At 38.0% G+C, this 20,255-nt stretch overlaps 1 protein-coding gene and 1 long non-coding RNA gene across 6 annotated transcripts in view; one reads left to right on the forward strand and one right to left on the reverse strand.

The window, feature by feature from the left end:
- The window catches only part of LOC115496226 (uncharacterized), a 170,375-nt gene extending 151,537 nt beyond the window's left edge, over positions 1–18,838 (forward strand). The window contains exons 8-10 of one of the 2 annotated variants that reach the window (XR_012057059.1): positions 1,800–1,862; positions 2,498–2,560; positions 18,301–18,838. This is a non-coding gene — a long non-coding RNA (uncharacterized lncRNA). Of the gene's footprint in view, positions 1–1,799; positions 1,863–2,497; positions 2,561–3,431; positions 4,178–18,300 lie in introns of those variants that run through there. The other variant, XR_012057058.1, reaches the window with a different exon arrangement.
- The window catches only part of COL11A1 (collagen type XI alpha 1 chain), a 132,911-nt gene that overhangs the window by 5,010 nt on the left and 107,646 nt on the right, over positions 1–20,255 (reverse strand). For all 4 annotated transcript variants that reach the window (XM_030279271.4, XM_030279273.4, XM_002186741.7 and 1 more), the window contains 16 exons: positions 19,624–19,677; positions 19,473–19,526; positions 13,172–13,225; positions 12,606–12,713; positions 12,366–12,419; positions 12,028–12,081; positions 11,463–11,516; positions 6,182–6,235; positions 5,698–5,805; positions 5,562–5,615; positions 4,481–4,534; positions 3,502–3,609; positions 2,829–2,882; positions 2,704–2,739; positions 2,541–2,594; positions 1,510–1,759 (listed from right to left, as the gene is read on the reverse strand). In XM_030279271.4, coding sequence (XP_030135131.4) covers positions 1,510–1,759; positions 2,541–2,594; positions 2,704–2,739; positions 2,829–2,882; positions 3,502–3,609; positions 4,481–4,534; positions 5,562–5,615; positions 5,698–5,805; positions 6,182–6,235; positions 11,463–11,516; positions 12,028–12,081; positions 12,366–12,419; positions 12,606–12,713; positions 13,172–13,225; positions 19,473–19,526; positions 19,624–19,677 — 1,204 coding nt within the window. The remainder of the gene's footprint in view (positions 1–1,509; positions 1,760–2,540; positions 2,595–2,703; positions 2,740–2,828; positions 2,883–3,501; positions 3,610–4,480; positions 4,535–5,561; positions 5,616–5,697; positions 5,806–6,181; positions 6,236–11,462; positions 11,517–12,027; positions 12,082–12,365; positions 12,420–12,605; positions 12,714–13,171; positions 13,226–19,472; positions 19,527–19,623; positions 19,678–20,255) is intronic.

Raw genomic sequence — 20,255 nt, forward strand, 5'->3', positions numbered from 1 at the left:
AACTATTAGCATCCTTATCTGCATGCAGAGGGGTCTGCCTGGGGCTTGGTGGGGTTGTAGCTGGCACAGGCACCTAAAGCTTTCCCTGAAAGGGTCCACCTCAAGCAAAGACCTTTTACTCCTGGCTTATGAAGCTGCAACACCAGCAAAAGCTGGGCACGAAAAGAGCTGCATCCCATCCAAGGTCCATTCAAAGTCAGTGCTTTTTAAAATCTGCTATTCTAATTAGAATGATGATTTCTGTGATGAGGGCTCTTCAGATGTTTCACAAACAGGGCAGCAAGCGACTTTCTGACAACTACAGTTCTAATCCAGTTTCAAATAGTGGAGGTTTCAAAGAGAAATGACAAATCCTTTCACCAGTTCTGTCTTCTGAATGTAGGGCATAGACAAAGTATTTGTGGGGTTTAACAATTCTGTTGATTTAGGCTGTATATTGAAAACAGTCTTTCCTTTCTGTAAATCTTATCCCTGAAAAAAATTTGAATTTTAATGAACACATTTGCTTTTATTTTAACTAAAATAAGATTACTGTTATATGAAGACAGCTCTAAAGAAGAAGCAAATACTGGTAAATGCAGAAGGTGAATGTTTTCTGTAAAAACCATTCCTTATTATGGAGGGTACTGAATTGTAAAATATGTACTTTTCATATAGCACATACACTGCTTAACTACTCCTCAAGGCAACCATCTGTTCTTATCTATCTAGAGTGAAAGCAATAAAATATTATTAAACTGTCAAAATCTATTTTTCCTCCTATTTAAAAGCAGAAAAATACTGCTTTGAACTGGGAAAAATATGCATTGCAATTGAAAAATTATGAAAGGATGAAAACTTAGTGAAGGCTGGCTTTCATTTAAACATCTTCAGAGGGGTAAAATTATTTAGAAAGAAAAAGAAAACAATAAAGAATAAGAAAATCAATATAGTTCTTAGGGACACTGTATGTCTTCATATTATTATACATTTTATTACACTACTACTTGGTAGCATTAAACAGTGTCAAAGAAACTTCCATGCCTCATTGCTGGTTGATCTAGAATAAACAGTGCTGATGCAGTAGAGAAAATTATTGCTTCCAGGACTGAAAGACTAGTAAAGTTTTTGAGAATCAGTATTGAACATAAATCTCATATAATACCAATGGTGTTTCATATAGTTATACTACGCTCTTTCATCACACTCCTGTTTTGATTGTCCTGGAAATGCAAGGCCCACCTTTCAAAACAACAACTGCTTTTTATTCATCACTTTAACAGGTTTTAACTTAAAAAACAGATCAGGTTATGTATTTAAAGAGCTTTGACTCTTACCAAGAGAACATGTCTTATACTTTTAAACCTCTATGCCTGTCAAAATGGATTTGATTCAATGGGACTGTATTTGTTGAGCAACTGTATGAGCCATGTACCAATAATGGATTGTGCTGCCAAAGTGCCCTGGCAGAGGCAGGCTCAGCCCTGTGCCCTGTGTCCCTGTGTCCTGTGCTGGGCACTGTGAGCTCACCGTCTGGGAAGTCGGGGTGGCAGAGCTGCAGATCTTTGCAGGTCCGGGCTGGGTTATTCTGAGTGCCCATGGGAAACTTCATGTGTTCAATGTCTTGCTTCAGAGAATTCAGGGAGCCAAAGATCTCCTCCATGCCATCAGAATAATCCAGAATATTATCACCAGCATCAGATTGCATATAGTCAGGAGATCTTCTTGTCTTCTTGGGTGACTGGATTGGCAGTGGCTGGATTACCTCACCTGGAGGACCCTAAGTGAAAAACAACATATCTAATTATATCTTCTGTTAGTTTTTCAGCAGAGAAAAACCACAGAATGTGGCTTGGAGATGCTTTGAATAGGCTTTCTTCAAGGTATTTACTTCTGTATTTCACTTTTTTTCCTTTAGATTCATACCTATGTACTATGATTTACTTGAAGAAAAAACCAAAAAATATTGTAAAAGGCCAAATCAGTGTTGTACTCTAAACTCTTCTAACTACATTGCTTTTTGGGGATGAGTGTCTTGCCCTCACACAAGTGACACACAGAACTGACTCACAGTTGCCTCTGTATCGCTGTTAATTCCCTTAAGCACAGACATATTCTATGAAAAATTGAAAACTCCTGATGTTTCCTATGATAAAAGTTGAAAACTTTTCCAAACTCTGGTTTGGACTCTTCATTTTAGCTTGTTATGAGATAAAAATGAATATGGAAACAGAAGAATATCATCAGGGGAAACCAGCAGAATTCTGTTTTCTGTGCTTCAATGTAACACATTAAATAATTATTGCATGAGGGGCTTCTTTTTTTGGTGGGGGTTTATAGGTGGTTTTTGTGTGTTCTTTTTGTTTATTTTGTTTGTTTGTTTTAAGTTTCTTCTGGATTTTTCAGTGCAGATACGTATTTCTGTGCCTGGTGGATCTGTGTTTCCTGAAACGTGAATTTTCAAACAATCATTCATATTTTAGTTGCCTAACATTGTTTTCTACCCTTTTCAAAACAGGTTCATCATGTCAGGGTAATGCAAGATAAGCATTCTTACTTACTGGAGGACCAGGTGGACCAGGTAAGCCATTGTCACCCTTCTGCCCAGCAGGACCCTAGAGAGCAATGAAAGAAGTGCAGTGTTGACCATGCTATACAACATTTAAACATAACACACACAAAAGCTAAGGAAAAGAGGAGAAAGTATAGAGGAGAGTTACTCACACTGGATCCTTTGGAACCTTTGGGACCCTGGGGACCCTATGGGCAAGAACATATAACTCTGGTTAGAGTGTATTGCACACAGCTTGGGGGTGGTTAGAACAGGAGGGCTGGAGGAAATTACTTACAGGTAATCCAGGAGGACCAGGGGGTCCAAGGGGACCAGCAGGACCAGAAATTCCCTAAAAAGGAATAAGAGAATAAGCACAGAACTAAAGTATTCTAAATACTGGACTGTGTTAAAAAATCATATTATAAAAAAAGGTAGTCCCATTAGGTGTCCAGCTGTGGTGAGTTTTGAGTTAGATAGTTGTGAGAGGCCAAAATAGCTGACAGTTTAAAATACTAGATCTGACAATCTGAGTTGCTTGTAGTTGTTCTTACACTGACTGCAGTGGGCTGTCGGAGCTGTGTTCCTCTTCAGATTGGCTTGGAAACCTCACATTTTACACAGTGCCCTAAAAACATGGCTTAGTAACTAGAAGAGAGGGAGCTGCTTTAGGTAATGCAATTAGTAAATGTGATGAGATTGCTGCTGCTACTTTTATCTTGTTTCTAACTTGTTCTGTGTGTATGTTGGGATACATGTGTTTCCTTCGTTTTCCAAAAACACTCTATAGCCTCATTTTAAGATGTTTAATATTGCTGTGTTTGTACAATGCCTAGAAAGTTTCAGCCTCTTGTGGGAGACTCTGGGTGTTAAATGTTTATAACAACTTTATGTCTCTCAGAAGGAAGCCTGGAATATACACTCCTTGCTTGCATGGAACCTGAATGGAAACACAAGTATGTTGTACTCACTGCATCACCCTTGGCTCCAGGAGATCCCTGTGGGCCAGGAAGACCCCGATCACCCTTTTCACCCTGTTCTCCTGGAGGTCCAATCAGGCCAATCAAGCCAGGATGTCCCTAAACAAGATTTAAGAAAATCTATTCAGCATACATTAAAGTAAATGTGCTTTGCAAACACATAAATTAGACCTTTCAGATGTTACCACTGTTGCTTGTCAACAATCAACCTGAAAACAAATTATTCTAAAACCATATTTATTGCTGTTAGATGGTCTTTCAAATTTTCAGATTATTTGCAAGTTGTGACTGCTTATTCAGTGAAAGATCCAAGTGCAAGGTAGTCCTTACTGAAACCACTGCAGAAATCACAGTACCCTGGGTACAAATTTCATGCCAGTTTTCACATGTAGCTGCCATCAGCATCTCACAGAGTTCCACATGTCATATGGCTGCATAAACAGCTGATCCAAGCAGATAAACAATCCTGCAGTTCACAAGACACAGTCCTGTTCATGCCTCTTTCTCTACAGGTTTATCTCTGATACACAAGCAATCAATATATTGTTGGGACTCCTTAGGAAAATGCTCTCCCAGATGTCTCAATCCATTATTTCAAAAGAAAGTATTATAGCTGTTAAATATTTATATATTGTTATTTTAAAATAAAAATTTTCAATACTCATAATTTCTACTTTCTTTGTTGTAAATCTGACAGTTCTCTTTGCATCAATATCTTTGGGATTTTCACTGCAGGGACCACATTGTCAATAGATTACCACACAGGCAGTAATCTTTTTCTTTCTAGGTATTTCCAGGATATTGGATATGGCTTAAAACTTCATGATAACTCTTAGGGCTGTGGGAAGTTGTTAGATAGGCATGGCACAATGCCTTGCTGATACAAACCCTACTGCTTCTCTCTGCTAATTTTATACAGCTTTTAGGCTGGGCTGAAGTTACAAAGACACAACCAATTAGCAAAGCATACCTTCTCTCCTTTGGAACCTGGGTCTCCTTTCAGTCCAGGCAAGCCAGGTGGGCCCTATATAAATCAAGGGAAGTAATGTTAAAGTAAGTTTTAACATCCTGCTCAAATCATATTTTCTTGAAATATTATTGAAGGCGGTTCAAATCAAAGTACACATTCAGTGGTTGATGGTTGTGACATGATTTAGATCTCAAGATGAAATGTATGTTTAAAAAAATCATCACGATGCTACAGTGGTATTTAAATTACTTTATAATTAGAAATCTATAAAAGGTAGTATGAATAGAAATCTATGAGCAGAGGGTCAACTAAATTCTTGATTTGAGAAATCTTTAGATTTTATAAGAATGACAATGCTGCTTTTGTGTAATTTGTACATAACAAGGTAAAAAATGCAGGCCATGAAGTGCCTGTGCAAAATACATGAATTTTTCAGAGGCTGTTAATCTCACCCTGCACATGTGTCCATGAGGTGTAGAGCTGCTACATTAAGTGTGTGTCTGTCTCCTCACCACTGCTTTCCTGGTGGCAGTGGACAACTTCTGCTATGGATAGGAGTGATAAGAGACCTTTTCCACCTGGCACATATTCAAAAATGCCATAACATTTCATGTGCAAAATATGATTCAGTGCTTATGCTTTCCATCTCCACTTCAGGATATCACTAGATGCAAAAGCCTAGGCAAATACATAATTCATGAATGAAATGTGAAAATTTTAAGCTTTTGGAATACAGAATCAGACTTTTCACCTGCAGTGTGTTGTGCTCTACTGCAAATCAGGCTTCATACTCTCCTGATAGCAATCTCCTGTGGAGGATGGGAGGGGAAGGAGGGAAAATCTAACCTCAGAATGTTTTGTGTTTCAACTTTACTTTCTTAAAATCCAAAATTAAGCTGCAGCAATGCATTGAGAAGTTCTTGTTGAGCTGACAGGAAGTCTGTGCATTTGAAAGCATATAGTTCATTAATATAGTTCCAGATTTTAACAGGATATTTAAGCTCTCAAATGTTAGAAGAGAGATCTTTCAGTGATTTTTTTGGAGGCTTCTGTGAGTGACATATGGGAACAGGATGCTCACCAGAGGTCCTGGAGGGCCACCCTGACCTGGGGCTCCAGGCATACCTTGTTCTCCCTAGAAAAAAACAAAAAGCTGGCTTTAACTGAGTATATACAGGGAATGCAACATTTAAAATATGATGTGCTCCATGACTTACCACAGGGCCAGGAATGCCCCGGAGACCCTCTGGGCCAGGTTTTCCTGCAGGTCCCTGTGGCCCAACTGGCCCTGTTTTTCCAGGAGCCCCTTCTGCACCAGGTTCACCCTGGAAAGAACAGACCAGGTCAGAGAGGGGGGCTGACTGAGTTTGGCACTGGAGGGATGTACAAGAGGCAAAGTGCTTTTTGAAAGCCAGAATTCTGCACAGGACAATTTCCTGAGTGAAATGTCTCTGGCTTCACAGAGAGATGTGGTGCCAGCAGAGCAGGCTGCCCTTGCTTGTTACAGGTGAGCTGTGTTGGGCCTGCACTGCTGGGTCCGTGCCATTACATATTGCTACTAATTCTGGGTCTGAATTTGGATTTTATGATTGTCTGTTACTACTTTGAAAAATTCCAGACTCAGTGCATCATAAGCAATTTACTTTTAATTTTTAAATAGCTTATATTTCTATGCGTCAAAAAAAATCTTCAGTGTATTACCTTTGCACCTTTTTCACCTTGTCTGCCTTCAGCTCCTGTTGCTCCAGGAGGTCCCTGTAAAATATGGACACTGAGCTCATAATCTCATGTTTTTTCAAATATAACAGGTGAAAAATAATCTCAAAGTGCAATTCTCACCATATTAATAAGTAGCAAATGCTTACAAAATAACATTTAATTTATTTTTTTGACATTTTATTCACAGGATAAAAAATACAAAACAGCTCTTATTCCCCTATAAAATGTTCTTGTTTTTTAGAGTAGAATACCTAAAAGATTATGAGATTCAATCTGTTTGGGAAAAAAAACAAAAAACACCAAACCAAACAAAAAAAAAAATCGCAGTAAGATGGGATATAAAAGAGAAAAGGGCAATACTAATTTATATGTACAATAACAATTAATTTTAAACTTGCTTTACGTTTTATCTATTCACTGTGGTTTATCCATGGACTCCAAAAAGGCCTCTTTTTCTACAGTGCACAGCATGGCAAATACTTCTTTATTCTCTAAGTCAGGGATGGGCTCAGTAAGGGGCCTGATTACATTTGGACAGCCAAAAATTGATATATTATCCACTAAATATGAAAGTGAAAAATAAAAAAACATTTTTCTCCTCCAGAATATCAAGGGCTGATTTTTAGGTCAGGTAATTAATATTCATAGCTTCAGTTATGAACAGGAGCAGTGTCTAGAATTTAATGTACTCTTCTGAAAATGGTTCTCTTATATGCTTAGTTTAGAAAAGATGCACTCAAGATAATGGACCAACTGTTCTCCTACAAGGTTAATTTTTAGCCAGGGAAATGTCTTTATTACAAGTAGCTATTTCTTGCCAACCAATGAGCAGCTTAAAGGAACATGAAAGAAAAGTGACTATGCTCAAATGCTGTGATTTTGTGAATCTATGTAAGACTCATCTGTTCATTAATGCAACAGGCAGACTGTTATATAAGAAAAATGTTCTGAAGATCAGCAACTAGAAAAATTCAATCACTTTCATTTATATACTGCTTTTTAGTTCTTAACAACATTTAGAAAAACAATTCAGGCTCCTTAAAGGTAAAGCACCAGAACACAATTTTAATTTACAGGTAAGAAGTGTACTTCCAGTTAAGCATCTGCCTGTTTGCTTTGTGAGCTCAGGGCTTTGGATCAGTGTTTGACCTAAAGGCATTTTTTGTACTAGAGCTGAATTTAGCCCAAACTTTTTATTGCCTGATGTATTTCACTATTCACTGCCACTGGCACATACCTTGAGCAACTTCTCTGGTTTTAATTCCTGGAAATTTATATTCATTTTATAGCTATTTACATAGAAGTATATTAAGGTCATTCATTTGCTTCTGAAATTAAGCTTTCTCCAGGGTGACACTGAACATCTGCAGCATACATGAACCTTTTGGCCAACAGAGATAGTTCAGACTTTACAGCAAAGATAATGCCAAATGAATTGAATTAACCACAAGAGGACTTTGACCATTTGTTGTGGGTATCAACAGCTTTTTTCTTTGGTATTTTTAAGAGCTATAAGGGGTAAAGGACTTAGTTTTATTTCTTCAAAGTACAGAGACGCTTAAATCCCCTGGGCCAAATGCTGTCTCTTTAAAACAAGAAGACTATTTTAAATCTCAGCCGTTCCAATAATTAATAACATCTGATGCATGTAACCCTTTGTGTAGGTTATAATTTTTTGGTGGATCGTGGTTTGCAGTGATAATAAGATCAACAGGTACATAAATAAATTCAGAAGCATTTTAGAAACATGACTTTTTTTCTTACATGGATTAATTTACATGCCCTTTGTCTTTACTTGCCTGAAGTTCCCATATGGATTATAATCCGCTCTATCTAAGAAGCTGAAAAGGGTTGAATGTGGCAATTTGTGCTGGAGAAATATGGTCTGTGCATAATCTAGCAATGAAGCTGCAGCATGAATAACTAGCAGGCCAAGGCCCTGTGCTGGCTAAGATCCAGTGGCAGTGCCCGAGGAGCCGGAGCAGGGGCTGCTGAGCGGCAGCAGTGCCCGAGGAGCCGGAGCAGGGGCTGCTGAGCGGCAGCAGTGCCCGAGGAGCCGGAGCAGGGGCTGCTGAGCGGCAGCAGTGCCCGAGGAGCCGGAGCAGGGGCTGCTGAGCGGCAGCAGTGCCCGAGGAGCCGGAGCAGGGGCTGCTGAGCGGCAGCGGCGCCGAGGGGCCCCGGCACGGAGCGGCTGCGGGAGCTGCCCCGCGCTGCCGGCCCGGCCCACCGCTCGCTGCTCCTGCTCTTCCTCCCCACACTGCCGCTGCCGGGAGATCTGAACTGACACAAAGGCCTCAGTAACAGTATTTTACATTAATGCACGATTCTCCCCCTCATCACCCCAGCTACCATGCTGATTTTTATGAACATTGCACTGTAATTTTGGACATACTGCCTGATACATTTTATGAACCAAGAACACCAAAGAAATCATGCAGAAACAAACTCATCCTCAATTTTTGTTATGTGAACCTAATGAATATTTTTCTCTGTTCTTCTATATTTCATTAAAATAATTTCAATTATGTTTGAATCTGGGTTAAAGCATGATTTCCAACACAGAAAACCATTACCACATTTCATTAGCCTGTTGTGATAGGAACCTGGCATATTGTTAGGTATTCTGTGCATTTGAAATCAAGAGAGAAATTAAATTTTTAAGTGGTGAGTACGCCCTGCTGAGGCAGCATCATGCTGTAGACAAAATGGAAAAAAAAAAAATCTCTTTCATAGAAACACTATTTTTTCCTAAGTTATTCAACATTATATTTAAAAGCAACAAACCAAAACACTTCTGCTTTGCAAAATTGCTGGCTTTGCTTCAGTATTGACATCTCTTCTTTTAATGGAAAGATGGTATAGCCTCCAATTGAGAACAAAAATATATCTTAGTCTTGAGCTTTAAATTCTAATTCTTGGTTGGCATGTGGAGGTTTATGTGTATGTGATGTGGACATCTGATTGTCACTGCCCAGAGGAGCAGCCCAGCAGCAGATCCCAAAGCTCAAGTGCCTGCACACTGAAGGGCTGGGAGGAGCACAGGCAAGGAGAGCTGTCTGTGCTCAGCTGTACTGATTGCATATTGATCTGAAGGACAAATACTCTCTGATGGAGTCTTTTCCTCATGCTACTTCTAACATTTGTCAGATGGAAATCAATGGATTCAAACTAGAAGGGTTACCCAGTACTGTATGGCAAACCAAAAACAAGTCCCAAAAGTAAGAGCAACGGATTATGTTTCAGAAAAAATAATAATAACATAACCATAGAGGGGTTCAGTCTGCATCTCTAGGTCTAGATAAGTAGCCACAATTACTACCATTACTTGCAGCTAAAGTACATTGATGTATAAAGCCTTCTGAGCATGTATTTTTCTGATCTGGTGCATTCACAGATCATTTAAGACGTTGGAATATGCAAAATAATAATTACTATTTAATGATACTTTTTTAAAAAATCACTTTAAAGACTTTGTGAATTACTATGTCACAGAAGTCACCCTTTATAGGTTATGGTTTTGGCTTATAAATTTCTTGGATTCAATGGAAAAATGATGTATATCCATGTCTTTCACTAGAATTTGCTTCCCAGGGAGAACTGGGGAAACTTTTTAACTCTGTAACTAGCCGAGATTGCTTAAATCTCTGACAACTGGTAATAAACATAATTTTAGAAGACCAGGCAGTAAAACTGAGGTCAGGTCAGTTACAAAATGGAATGCAAGAGGGGAATGAAAATGTATAACAAAATAAACAAGGAACCTACTGTTGAGGATTTTAAAAGCCTTTAATTAAAAGTATGAATTCTGATCTCTGCCAGCTCATTATTTAAGAGACCAAAACCCAAAAAATGGCATGGAATTTTGCTTTCTAGTAGTACAACCAGAGCTGCACCTCACAAACAGCAATATTACTACTGAAACTGTTGTCCTTCTCAATCCAAATTAAAATACTCTTGTTAGAGCTTTTTCTTGAAATTGATTCTACCACAAAAGTGATGAAAACTAATAAAAAGCATTTTTTCTAGGTAAGTATGAACCTTTCAGTCTTTCAGTGTTTCTTTCTAGTACAACATCAATATAATACAGATTCCCTACAAGTTTGAAACATTCTGGTGCTCAAGTAATGTAGAATCTGATTTTAAAAATGTTTTCTTCAAAATTCAAAAAGGGACTACATTGTAATAACTAGCCATGCATTTTCCCTAAATTGGAAATGTGTCAAACCACATGTAAAATGGAATTTTTGCATTGAAATCATGTTTTTTTTTGTCTAGGTACAATCAGATAGAATATAGCCCATCTCTGAGGAGTGAGATGTTGCCTTTCTGTATAATAAAGCAGCAAGCTTTAATTTGATGTCAAGCAAACATACTAATTGCTAATATTCAGTTGAGCTATATTTCAGTTCTAGAATAAAGTTGCTAATGCAACCATAATAATTTAGAAATATTATAAATACTTTGCATGTTGGTGGAGCAAATATATTATTGTGTAAAATAAATAAAACTAATTAGGCATGTCATTTCACTCAAGCCCATTAAAACAAGCAATTTAACATATTTTATTAAATAATTCTCAGCTTACATTTAATAATGCCACTTCTTCTGGTTTTTAATGTGTGAAAACTGCATCTAATTGCTCTCTGAAGCAGACCTAAGGGTTGATGCATCTACTACAGTTCTGTGACTGCAACATTATTTACTGGGTTTGATTAGCTATATTTGGAAACCCTGTGAACCTTCAAAAGCTTTAGAAATAATGCAATAGCTTCATAAGTTAATGCCTGTTAATTTTGTATGCAGAGAGGATGATATAGATTTGCACAGTAGCTGCATTGTAATTATTTTATTTCCAAGACTAAAGACACCAAAGCAGACACATTCTTCCTGCTCCCTGATAGCAGGGAGAGGTGTGCCTAAAGATGATATCTGCCCTTCTGTCATCCCAACTCACTCCTTTTAGCAGACTGATTCAGTAGACACTGAATTTGTGAGTGAAAAGACAAAGCATCTTTATGGGTAAGCAATACATTCTTCCCTATGTATTTTTTGTTTTTCTTATATTCCATGTAAGCCATGTTAAAGAGCTTTCTCTGCTGTTTCTGGGTTGTTTTTTTTTTTTTTTATTTCTCTCCTTATATTACTTAAAAGAAATGAAAAATGTCAGATGTGAGTGTCCCAGCATGAAACAAGTAGCTGAAATTCTCTAGGTCACAGTGTCTCAGAAAGAGAAGTGAACAAGAGAAGATGAGATATTCCTTACTCTTTTCCCAGGAGGACCAGGTGGGCCAGCTTCACCTGAAGGACCTGGTGGACCCTGCAACAAAAAATTAAAATCACAGCAGTAATAAAGAATGAAATTCTCCTCTTTATTAAACACCACAGACATCTGCCATGTGTTAGCCCTTTTCAATGGACAGAATCTACAGAAATAGAACTTTGATGCTTAATATGGGTATTGCTCAGGTCCTGCTTAGGATCTTGGCTTAATTTTTTTTAGTTCAGCTAATGAAGATTATTTGGCTGCAGCATTTTTCTTATGCTCAGAGCTGCTCTATTTTTAGTGCTCCTCAGCAGATCCATCAGAAATCCTTTAGCACATCACTACTTCTAAAAGAAACTGAGCTCTTGCTTAATTGTGTTCCTGTAATACAGGCAGTTCTACCTCTTCAAGGAAATAAATAGTTATTTCTCAGTATAATAGAAAAAGCCCACTCTGAAAATATTTTTAAGTGTGTGACTGTATAGACGCCACTGATTTGGCAAAAGATACTTTCTTATCATCAGAGAGATCATGCAGATGAAATAAAGTAAGAGTAAAATCTTACAGGTTGACCAGGATCACCATCTTCACCCTTCTCTCCACCACCACCATCCTGACCCTACAGAATTCAAGGAAAATAAACAAAAATTCAGCTAATTTAAGCCACTAACTTTCATATATGAATATAAGAACACTGTTTTTCTATAGAACATTTTCCCAGGGTCATTATTTTTCAAAACTTATGGAAGATTTCTTAATATTTTTAAGCCTCAAGAAATGCATGAACAGAAAAGCAAAGGATCTTACAGGCAAGAGCTCATCCCCAGACAAGAAAGACACAGTCAACCAGAATTAAGTACAAAGTAAGACTAGGATTTAAAACTGTTTTTAAGGTATACTTACAGCTGGACCAGGTTCCCCAGGGGGACCAGGATCTCCAGGAAAACCAACTGGGCCCTAGATAGATCAGGAAAAAAAGCAAAGAATGTGTCTTCCATTGCCAAGCAGGTTGCATTCATCAGAAATTGTTTATGAAGCATATAATGAATGCAGTGCACTTGTAGGCAATGCTATGGTTCTGTATTGACACAACTTCAGCAATGCTTCGCAGTGGTTTGGGTTAGAATTATGAAGCTCACTTACTGGGTTACCCTTAGGCCCATCATCACCTGGAGGTCCTTTAGCACCTGGTGGTCCGGCTGCTCCAGGTGGACCAGCTTCACCTTTTTCTCCCCTTTCACCTTTTGGACCCTGTGGAAAACACATGAACACAAAAATGCCATCTGGAAATGGAAGGGCCAAAAAGATCCCAATGGCAAACTGATTTTTCAGACAAGGACCATGTCACTCCTTGATAAATACTGGCATGTGAGTGGGAAATTGGAACCTCTCAGCTCAAGTGCCAAATTCTGTGCCCAGTTTGCATCAGTGAACTGTTTCCAGAAAGAAAAACATTCAAGCCAAAGTTGATACTTATGGAAGGAAAAATAGGTATTGTTTTGGGAAGTTTCCATCCTCTGTTAGTACAAGATGTGGCTATGACTATATGGAAACAAATGTAATTTTAAAGGTATAAGTTCTCCACTGAAAATTCAAAGAAACCATACACAAGGGCACAAGTGATCTGAGGAAATGCTTATCAAAGCCCTGCCAGATACCACAGTTGACCATAATAAATGTTAATGATGACACAACAACAAAATACTCACAGCTGTTCCAGATTCTCCAGGTGGTCCAGGGTTACCAGCTTCTCCAGGCTCACCCTATAGATGGATAAGAATAAATTTATGAGTCATTAGGGAGAATATTTTGATTAATTTACTTCTGTAATTACATATTCTTCTCATGCCTATTTATGTAAACAGCTTATAAGAATGGGCTTTTATTTGGTCTGCCTAGAGGGGTTGAGTTATGCATGTGGTTTATGCAGAACTGGAGTCTGAAATTTGAGATATAATACATCAAACTAATATTTTCTTGAGCCAGGGAGACTAAACTTCCCTTTGGGCTTTGGAAGATGTTCCCCTTTATTATCCCATATACTGCAATTTTCCTGCTTGTGATTATTGCTATAGCTACTGTTGGAAGAAGAAAAAAAAAATTTATAAAGAAAAACCTAAGGATGAAATAATAGCATCAGTTAAAAAACTTTCCCCACAGGCTACAGAGGTGTGTGCTATGTATTTACCAGTGATGGGATTTGTTTTGTAAAGCAGATGGCTTACAGGATGATACCATATGAAAATCCATGCAAGTCAAAGGTTGTTCACTATTAAGTGAACATTTAAAATAATTCAGTCTCCTTCTGAGTTAATACACAGTATTATCTCAAGGACTGTCTTTTCAATTCTTCATGTTAAAGTTTAGTTATGACCAATAATTTTCTAGCTCAGTGGTCTGATGCATAAACTTTTATAGAAAACTCTTCTCTTGGTAGAATACTTAGTTATTACCATCACAGAAACATAAATCATGGAAGGATAACAGAATGTGCTTTGTGATTGTTATAGAGTGCTTAGATAAGAAATACATACATTTATCCCACTGGATTTTGCAATTCAACTGCTAGTAGGGGGAATTCTTCCCTCCAATATATTCTTTTTCCAATAATTACATCTATGAGCAAGAGTAGTTCAGTGCTGAAAATGCATTTTATGCAATAATTCACTGAATTTACAGAATTGGAATATATTTGTGTATCCTTCCTAACCCATGTGACCTGCACACCCCTCTTCATTTTACAACAATTCATTTAATTCATACATGTCTGTCATTTCCATGTGGTCAGTATAAAACTATAAATCATAAAATACAATTTTAAAACAAAACTTATGGTGTAGATACTGCACCTTTTTTCAGAGAAGCTCATAACAGCATGCTAACATTAGTGGGACCAGAATTTGGCCCAGTACAAATATTTCATTAGATAAAGGAAAATATTTCAGTACCTCTCATCTGAATTCCAGACTAGGATAATTAACAGATAACCAATATTTTAGGAGCAATATTAAAATGCCCTTTAAAAAGGGCACTATTAAAGGATGAATGTGCCTTTAGAAACTGGTATGTTCTATTAGATATACTGAAATTTGTAGGAACTTCAAAAATGAATGATCCCTTTTAATGTTTAATATTAATTTACTTCTGTAATGTTGCATCCATTTTAAAACAAAACCTGTAATGGATGCTTCAGGTCAATAAGTGTTAAGAATGTTTTCTAGGAAAATTCACAATCTTCATGTTCTTATTCTCTGCACAGCATTTACTGAGTCTGCAGCATCATTAGCATTAAGGTTTTGTCCATGCCTACTATCAATCAAATGAGATTTTTGTAGCAACAGAGAATGACGTCTGGAATCAGCAAAAATATGTTTTTCACATTAGTAGCCATACTATATCCACAGAATCCACCATATAGAGCCTCTCCAAAGGTGAGCCCATGGCAGGACAAAATGAAGCAGTGACATAAGGGCGCTGATTGTGCCCAGTCTTTGCAGACAAGCACTTCTGCAGTGTAATCCCCTTGGCAGCTTCTCAGAGTTCTTCTGCTTTTCTGCCTAATGATACTGTAATTTATGACGATCCACATTTGATTGCGAATACAATTCTTACCCTTCCTGTTGACAAGCACATCTTCATTCTATCAAACAACACTGGGCTCCCTCTGACCTACACTTGGGAGCACCAGGGGAGCACTGGGGGTGCCTGCTCCAGCACACACATTGGCTCTGTGCACTGCAGCTCCCAGCAAGCAGCAGTGTGGAAAACTGAGAATTGGAAAGGCTAGAAAATGTCAAAATGTTCCCTTAAAGGGCATTTGTGAAAGATGAGACCAGTTAAAGTTTCATCTCACATTAATATTTCTATATCATTATTCTATTAAAAAATCTACCCCTTCCATGTAGGCAGTCCTTGTTTTATCTGACAGTGATTTCTATATTCCAAGTATTCGGTATTATGAAATGCTCATTTGGTTTAGATAACTGTTAAGGGAGTTAGTGTTTTGATAGAGAAGACTGTGGCTAATATATAGTTACAGAGGGCCTATTTATAGCTACTAAAACCTATGTATTGTTTGCCATAGTCTTTATTTTCATTTTTAGTAACAATGGCATTAATTCAGAACCTTCTCCATAGGAAATATTTCATGTTCTGTTGGGAAACAGATTTTATGATCTAATAATATATTTATTCCATCTCTGGAGATTTTTCTCTCTTTTGTTAGCAGCTCAGATCTTTTAAAAGTTACTGTGGTCTTTCTTAGGCAAAGCCTTCCTCCGACAGTATTTCAAAAGGGAAAGACAGACATCTTAAACTACAAAGGGTCATGTCGTTTTGCAGACATACTTAATTCTGAAAACCTTCTTGGATTAAGCAGAATGGTTTCTACCAAGCTAGGCAAAGTAGTCTAAAAGTTAAAATTTAAAAAAACATTATTTAGAAGTTTTAAGGTTTAAAAAATGTTCTTTTCCTTATGATCAGTTCTAGAGAACTGATAGCCAAAGCACAAACATAGTGGATGGAAGGCTGCCACCTTTTGGTTAAATTCTGGGACATAGCCTTTAATTTTGTAACAATAAGAGGCAACTTTGCAACTTTCTGGGTTATGATAAGTTAGTTTTGCTCCTTTTTGCCATTCTCACAAAACAAAAAAAGGAGAAATTGTACCTCTAGAAGAGAATCCCTTTTGCATAGGCCTGCATATGTATTATATATAGTGGCTCTGTGGAGAACTAAATTGAATTGAGAGAAATTCTAAAGGCTGTGTTTTCTGCGAGGGCTCTTGTTTACAATGTTGGATGAGAAAAATATCACAGTCAGGAGATCATTATTAAAAGTAATTTGTTAGGATGGATATTCAGGTAGTCTACACTGTCACAGACACACCTTGATTAGGTACCTTAGCAGTGTCTACACATACATGTGTGGAAAAATTACATATACACATAAAACTGTCTGTGAACACATATCAAACATGCTTCTAAACTTAGAGCCAGGATACTCAATTGATTTTGTCCTCTCACTTCCATCTGCAGTATAAATCAATGATTAAGCATGAGAACTATTGATCTCGCTTGTTTACACTCCTTTTAGTACACTCCTTATTAGTGTACTACTTTGGAAAGTTTTTTTAGAACAATATAATAGGAAGAAATTTAATGAGTATCGTGGTTTTCTAACACGAGACCTTTTCATGCAGTAAACCAGGCCTGAACTCTGAGAGGCTACAGAACAAATGCTCTGTGGGTTCTGCAGACACTGGGTTTGTATTGCTCTCTGACTCTGATGGTTTATAAGGTTTATAATGTGCTGTGGAAGGGAGAAGGGGTAGAAGAACAGCACAGCGCTCAGTGCAATTATCACAAATTAATCTAAATTAGAAAGGCAAATTTATTTCAATAGGTTATGTGGAACTGTGGGGTTAACATCTGTTTCCGCTCTGTTGAAAATTCTTATGTACATTCTAAGGCACAGGTTAGAGAAGTCATGAGCAACTTCCTGCCTGTTTGGAATATCTGCATGTTAGACCTTTGATATCAAATTAAGAGATAAGTGTGTGTAGGTACATTTTGGTTGTCCATTTCTCTTAATTAAAAGCAGAAGAAAGTGAGTGCTCCCTGTGTGGCAGCTGGGTTTAAATGGTTCTGCTGAGTGTCGGACTGCCAGGCCCTCGGTGGAGGTTACAGCATTAATAATGCAGGGCTACAGGAGCATTTGCTGCCCTTATGCCTTTGAACATTCAGGCCCTTGTGTGCAGAGCAGGGGAAACAACAAGCTAGTTAAAAATGCGTGGCACTAAGTGTGACAAAAATTGTTTATCTCTGCCAAAGATAAGGGGGCTTTGAAATCCGTGTATTAATGAAAAAATATCTCCTGGTCAAACCATTAAAATATGCAAGTGAGCAAACCTAGTTCACTCCTCAGCAGTGACAGGGATGATGCCAGAATGTTTTTCCACATTCTACACTCACTGTATTAAATTATCTGTATTATGGTGTGTCTTTCCTGAAAGGGGTGCAGAGGCCAAAGCATGCTGACATAATAAGAAAAACATAGGGGGAAAAATGTGTGGGAAGAAAAGGAAAAGAAAAAATGCATGTTTTGTTTAAAAGCATGGCCTGTCCTCCCATTGCAGCAACTCCCCCTGAAAAAACAACTCTTGATGATATCTCAGCTTGAAATCTCATTAAAAGGAACTGAAATTTATAAGAAAGATACCCTAACAAGGAAAATACCCTGGCATGTACTAAAACTTGAGGAGGAGGAGGGAAGAAAGTAATTACAATTAATATAAATGTCCAAAATAATACACTTGGAAGATTCTCTTTGTGAAGGCAGAGAACATGGGATATTAGCTAGAGGAAATAAAAAATGACAACCAAGTGATAAACAGTCTGGAATTCATGTTCTTGAATTAAATTTCATGGCCTAATCATCACAAACAGTGATTCTAAATCACACAGATGAGTTGCAGGGAGAAACAAAGGAGGCAGGAGTTCAATATAAGGTAATGTGTTTAGAAAATGGCTGGAATATAATTTGATCGTGAAATGCTGAAAATTAAAAAGGTGCCTGAAACTAATTGCAAAAATTCCTATCAAGTTCGTTGGGCCACAATATTTTACAAGGTGGGTTTTTTTAAAGTACTGAATATAATTGGGTGCTACCCTGGATGTTCTCATAATTAACATTTTCCTCAGTAGTGGTCACAGGAATTTTTTTTTCCCACAATGCCCATTATTTTCTGTGTTCCACTGACATACAGACTCTCTTTCCCCCATAGCTTTTTATTTCTCTCAACTCCTAGATTATGTCTCATTTTTGGTACTCTTCCCAGAGAGAAAAAAACAAATCGTGCAGCCCTTCATGAGGCCAAGCTGGTTGAACAATGTCATGAACTTGGGACATTAGAAGAAATATCCTTGTTAATAATGCAGTCAAGCAGGAGTGCATCGTGTTTTGTGTGTCTTGTGCAATTCTGGGGAAAAAAGATTGAAAACACCAGAATGCTGCTGTTCCCAAGAGGTGAGCTGATGCTCAGAGCCACATCCTGAGAAAGAAGCACTGCAGTGAAGAAACAAGCACTGCCAGCTTGCCACAATGACATCAGTTTGGGCTCAGTACCCTCTGGTCTCAAAGGACAGTGAGGGAGACAAAGGATATTTCTCCATCAAACCAAATATTATATTGTATTATTCTAGTACATTCTTCACATCCCAGAGCACTGGTAAGTGATTTAATTGATGGTCATGTAGGAAAAGAAATGGAACACCTGAAGATTCTTTTAAAAGGCTGTTTTAGTTAGAAAAAGGGAAATATTGCTTCATGTTCTGAAAAGTTAAAAATAAAGCTTTCTGAAAAACTACCTATACTGACATTCCTAGTGATGTCTTTTCTAGGATTCACTGACATTGGTGTTTCTTTGAACATGTGTGATACTCTGTGACAAATCATGAAGTACTCAAGAGCAATCTACATAGTTTCTCAATAAGCAATTTATATATTGGCCTGGAGTATATTTCTATTTTGTTTCCTCCATCTTATGCTTCACTCAGAATCTTCTTTCCCATTCCAAAGTTCAGGAAAAAAATTAATGTTAAATCTGTAACATTACAGCAAAAGGCTTTTAGGCTTACGTAGGTAATGTGGTTGAAGTCATGTAACTTGATAAAATAAACATAAACATTTTAAGACTCTCTTTTGAACTTTTTGCTTGCTCAGCACTATATAATAGTTTACTCTGTTGCTTCAAATAAGTCACTGAAAAAAAAAGCCCTTTATCTCTTCATACCTCATCCTTCCTTTAAGAACAAGGAGGATAAATCTGGCATGTTCCTTGGGTAAAATATGAAAGTAACCAATCCCAAACAAGCTCACTCCATATCCTGGCAGAAAAATTTCTGAATAGAGAACTGAAAATAGCAATGAAAAGAATTTTAATGAATTAATGTCTCATAGCATTCTTATCCCAATGTTTTCTCTTCCTTGGGGGTTTCCATCCACACTCACCTTTTCACCAACACCTCCAACAGAGCCGATTGAGCCTGGGGGACCTTGAGGACCCTACAGTGATAAAAGATTTTTGTTATCCAAAATATAGTTATCCAAAATAGGGTGCTTATTACTCAGTTAGCAAGACAAAAAATAGATTGATTCTTACATCAGCTCCATTGGGACCCTGGGGACCTCTTGGACCTGGTGGGCCAGGTGGACCCTATATCAAAGAGAAAATGGGATGTGACAGAATCATAGAACAGATATAATATAGTTACACTCATGAAGAATTTCTGACCATGAAAAAGAATATACTCAATCTGTAGAGGGCTTTTAATCTTCATCATGCAGCAGGAACAGCAGGGCCAGATTGCTGCCTGCTGGATGAGTTCAGAAGGTGACAGGAGATGCAGGCTGTGCCACACAGTGCCTGAGCTGGACATGACCTGATGCTTAGGACCCCCTGAGGCCTGGTTCTTTCCCTACAGGTTCCCTGCATGCAGAGACCTGGACCAGCTCAAGTGTCTGTGACAGCCCTGGGGCAGAACTGCACCATGGTGCCCACAGATGGGCAGGAGAGAAGCAGCCAGACTTAGCACAAGGTGCTGGAGGCAAATGTATGGAGTAGAGTGCTTGCATAGCAGTCGGGAACAGCCCACGAGGCATTCTGTCAGCAGGAGAAACAGCTGGAAAATGCATCACCCAGGGAAAGTAAACAGAGCCAAGTAGTGTTTACCATCTTCTGGCCTTCAAGTACCTGACACTGTATGTTAATAACAATGGCCTGAACTTCAGGAA

This window comes from Taeniopygia guttata, chromosome 8, assembly GCF_048771995.1.
Source record: "Taeniopygia guttata chromosome 8, bTaeGut7.mat, whole genome shotgun sequence".
Taxonomy (NCBI): Eukaryota; Metazoa; Chordata; class Aves; order Passeriformes; family Estrildidae; genus Taeniopygia; species Taeniopygia guttata.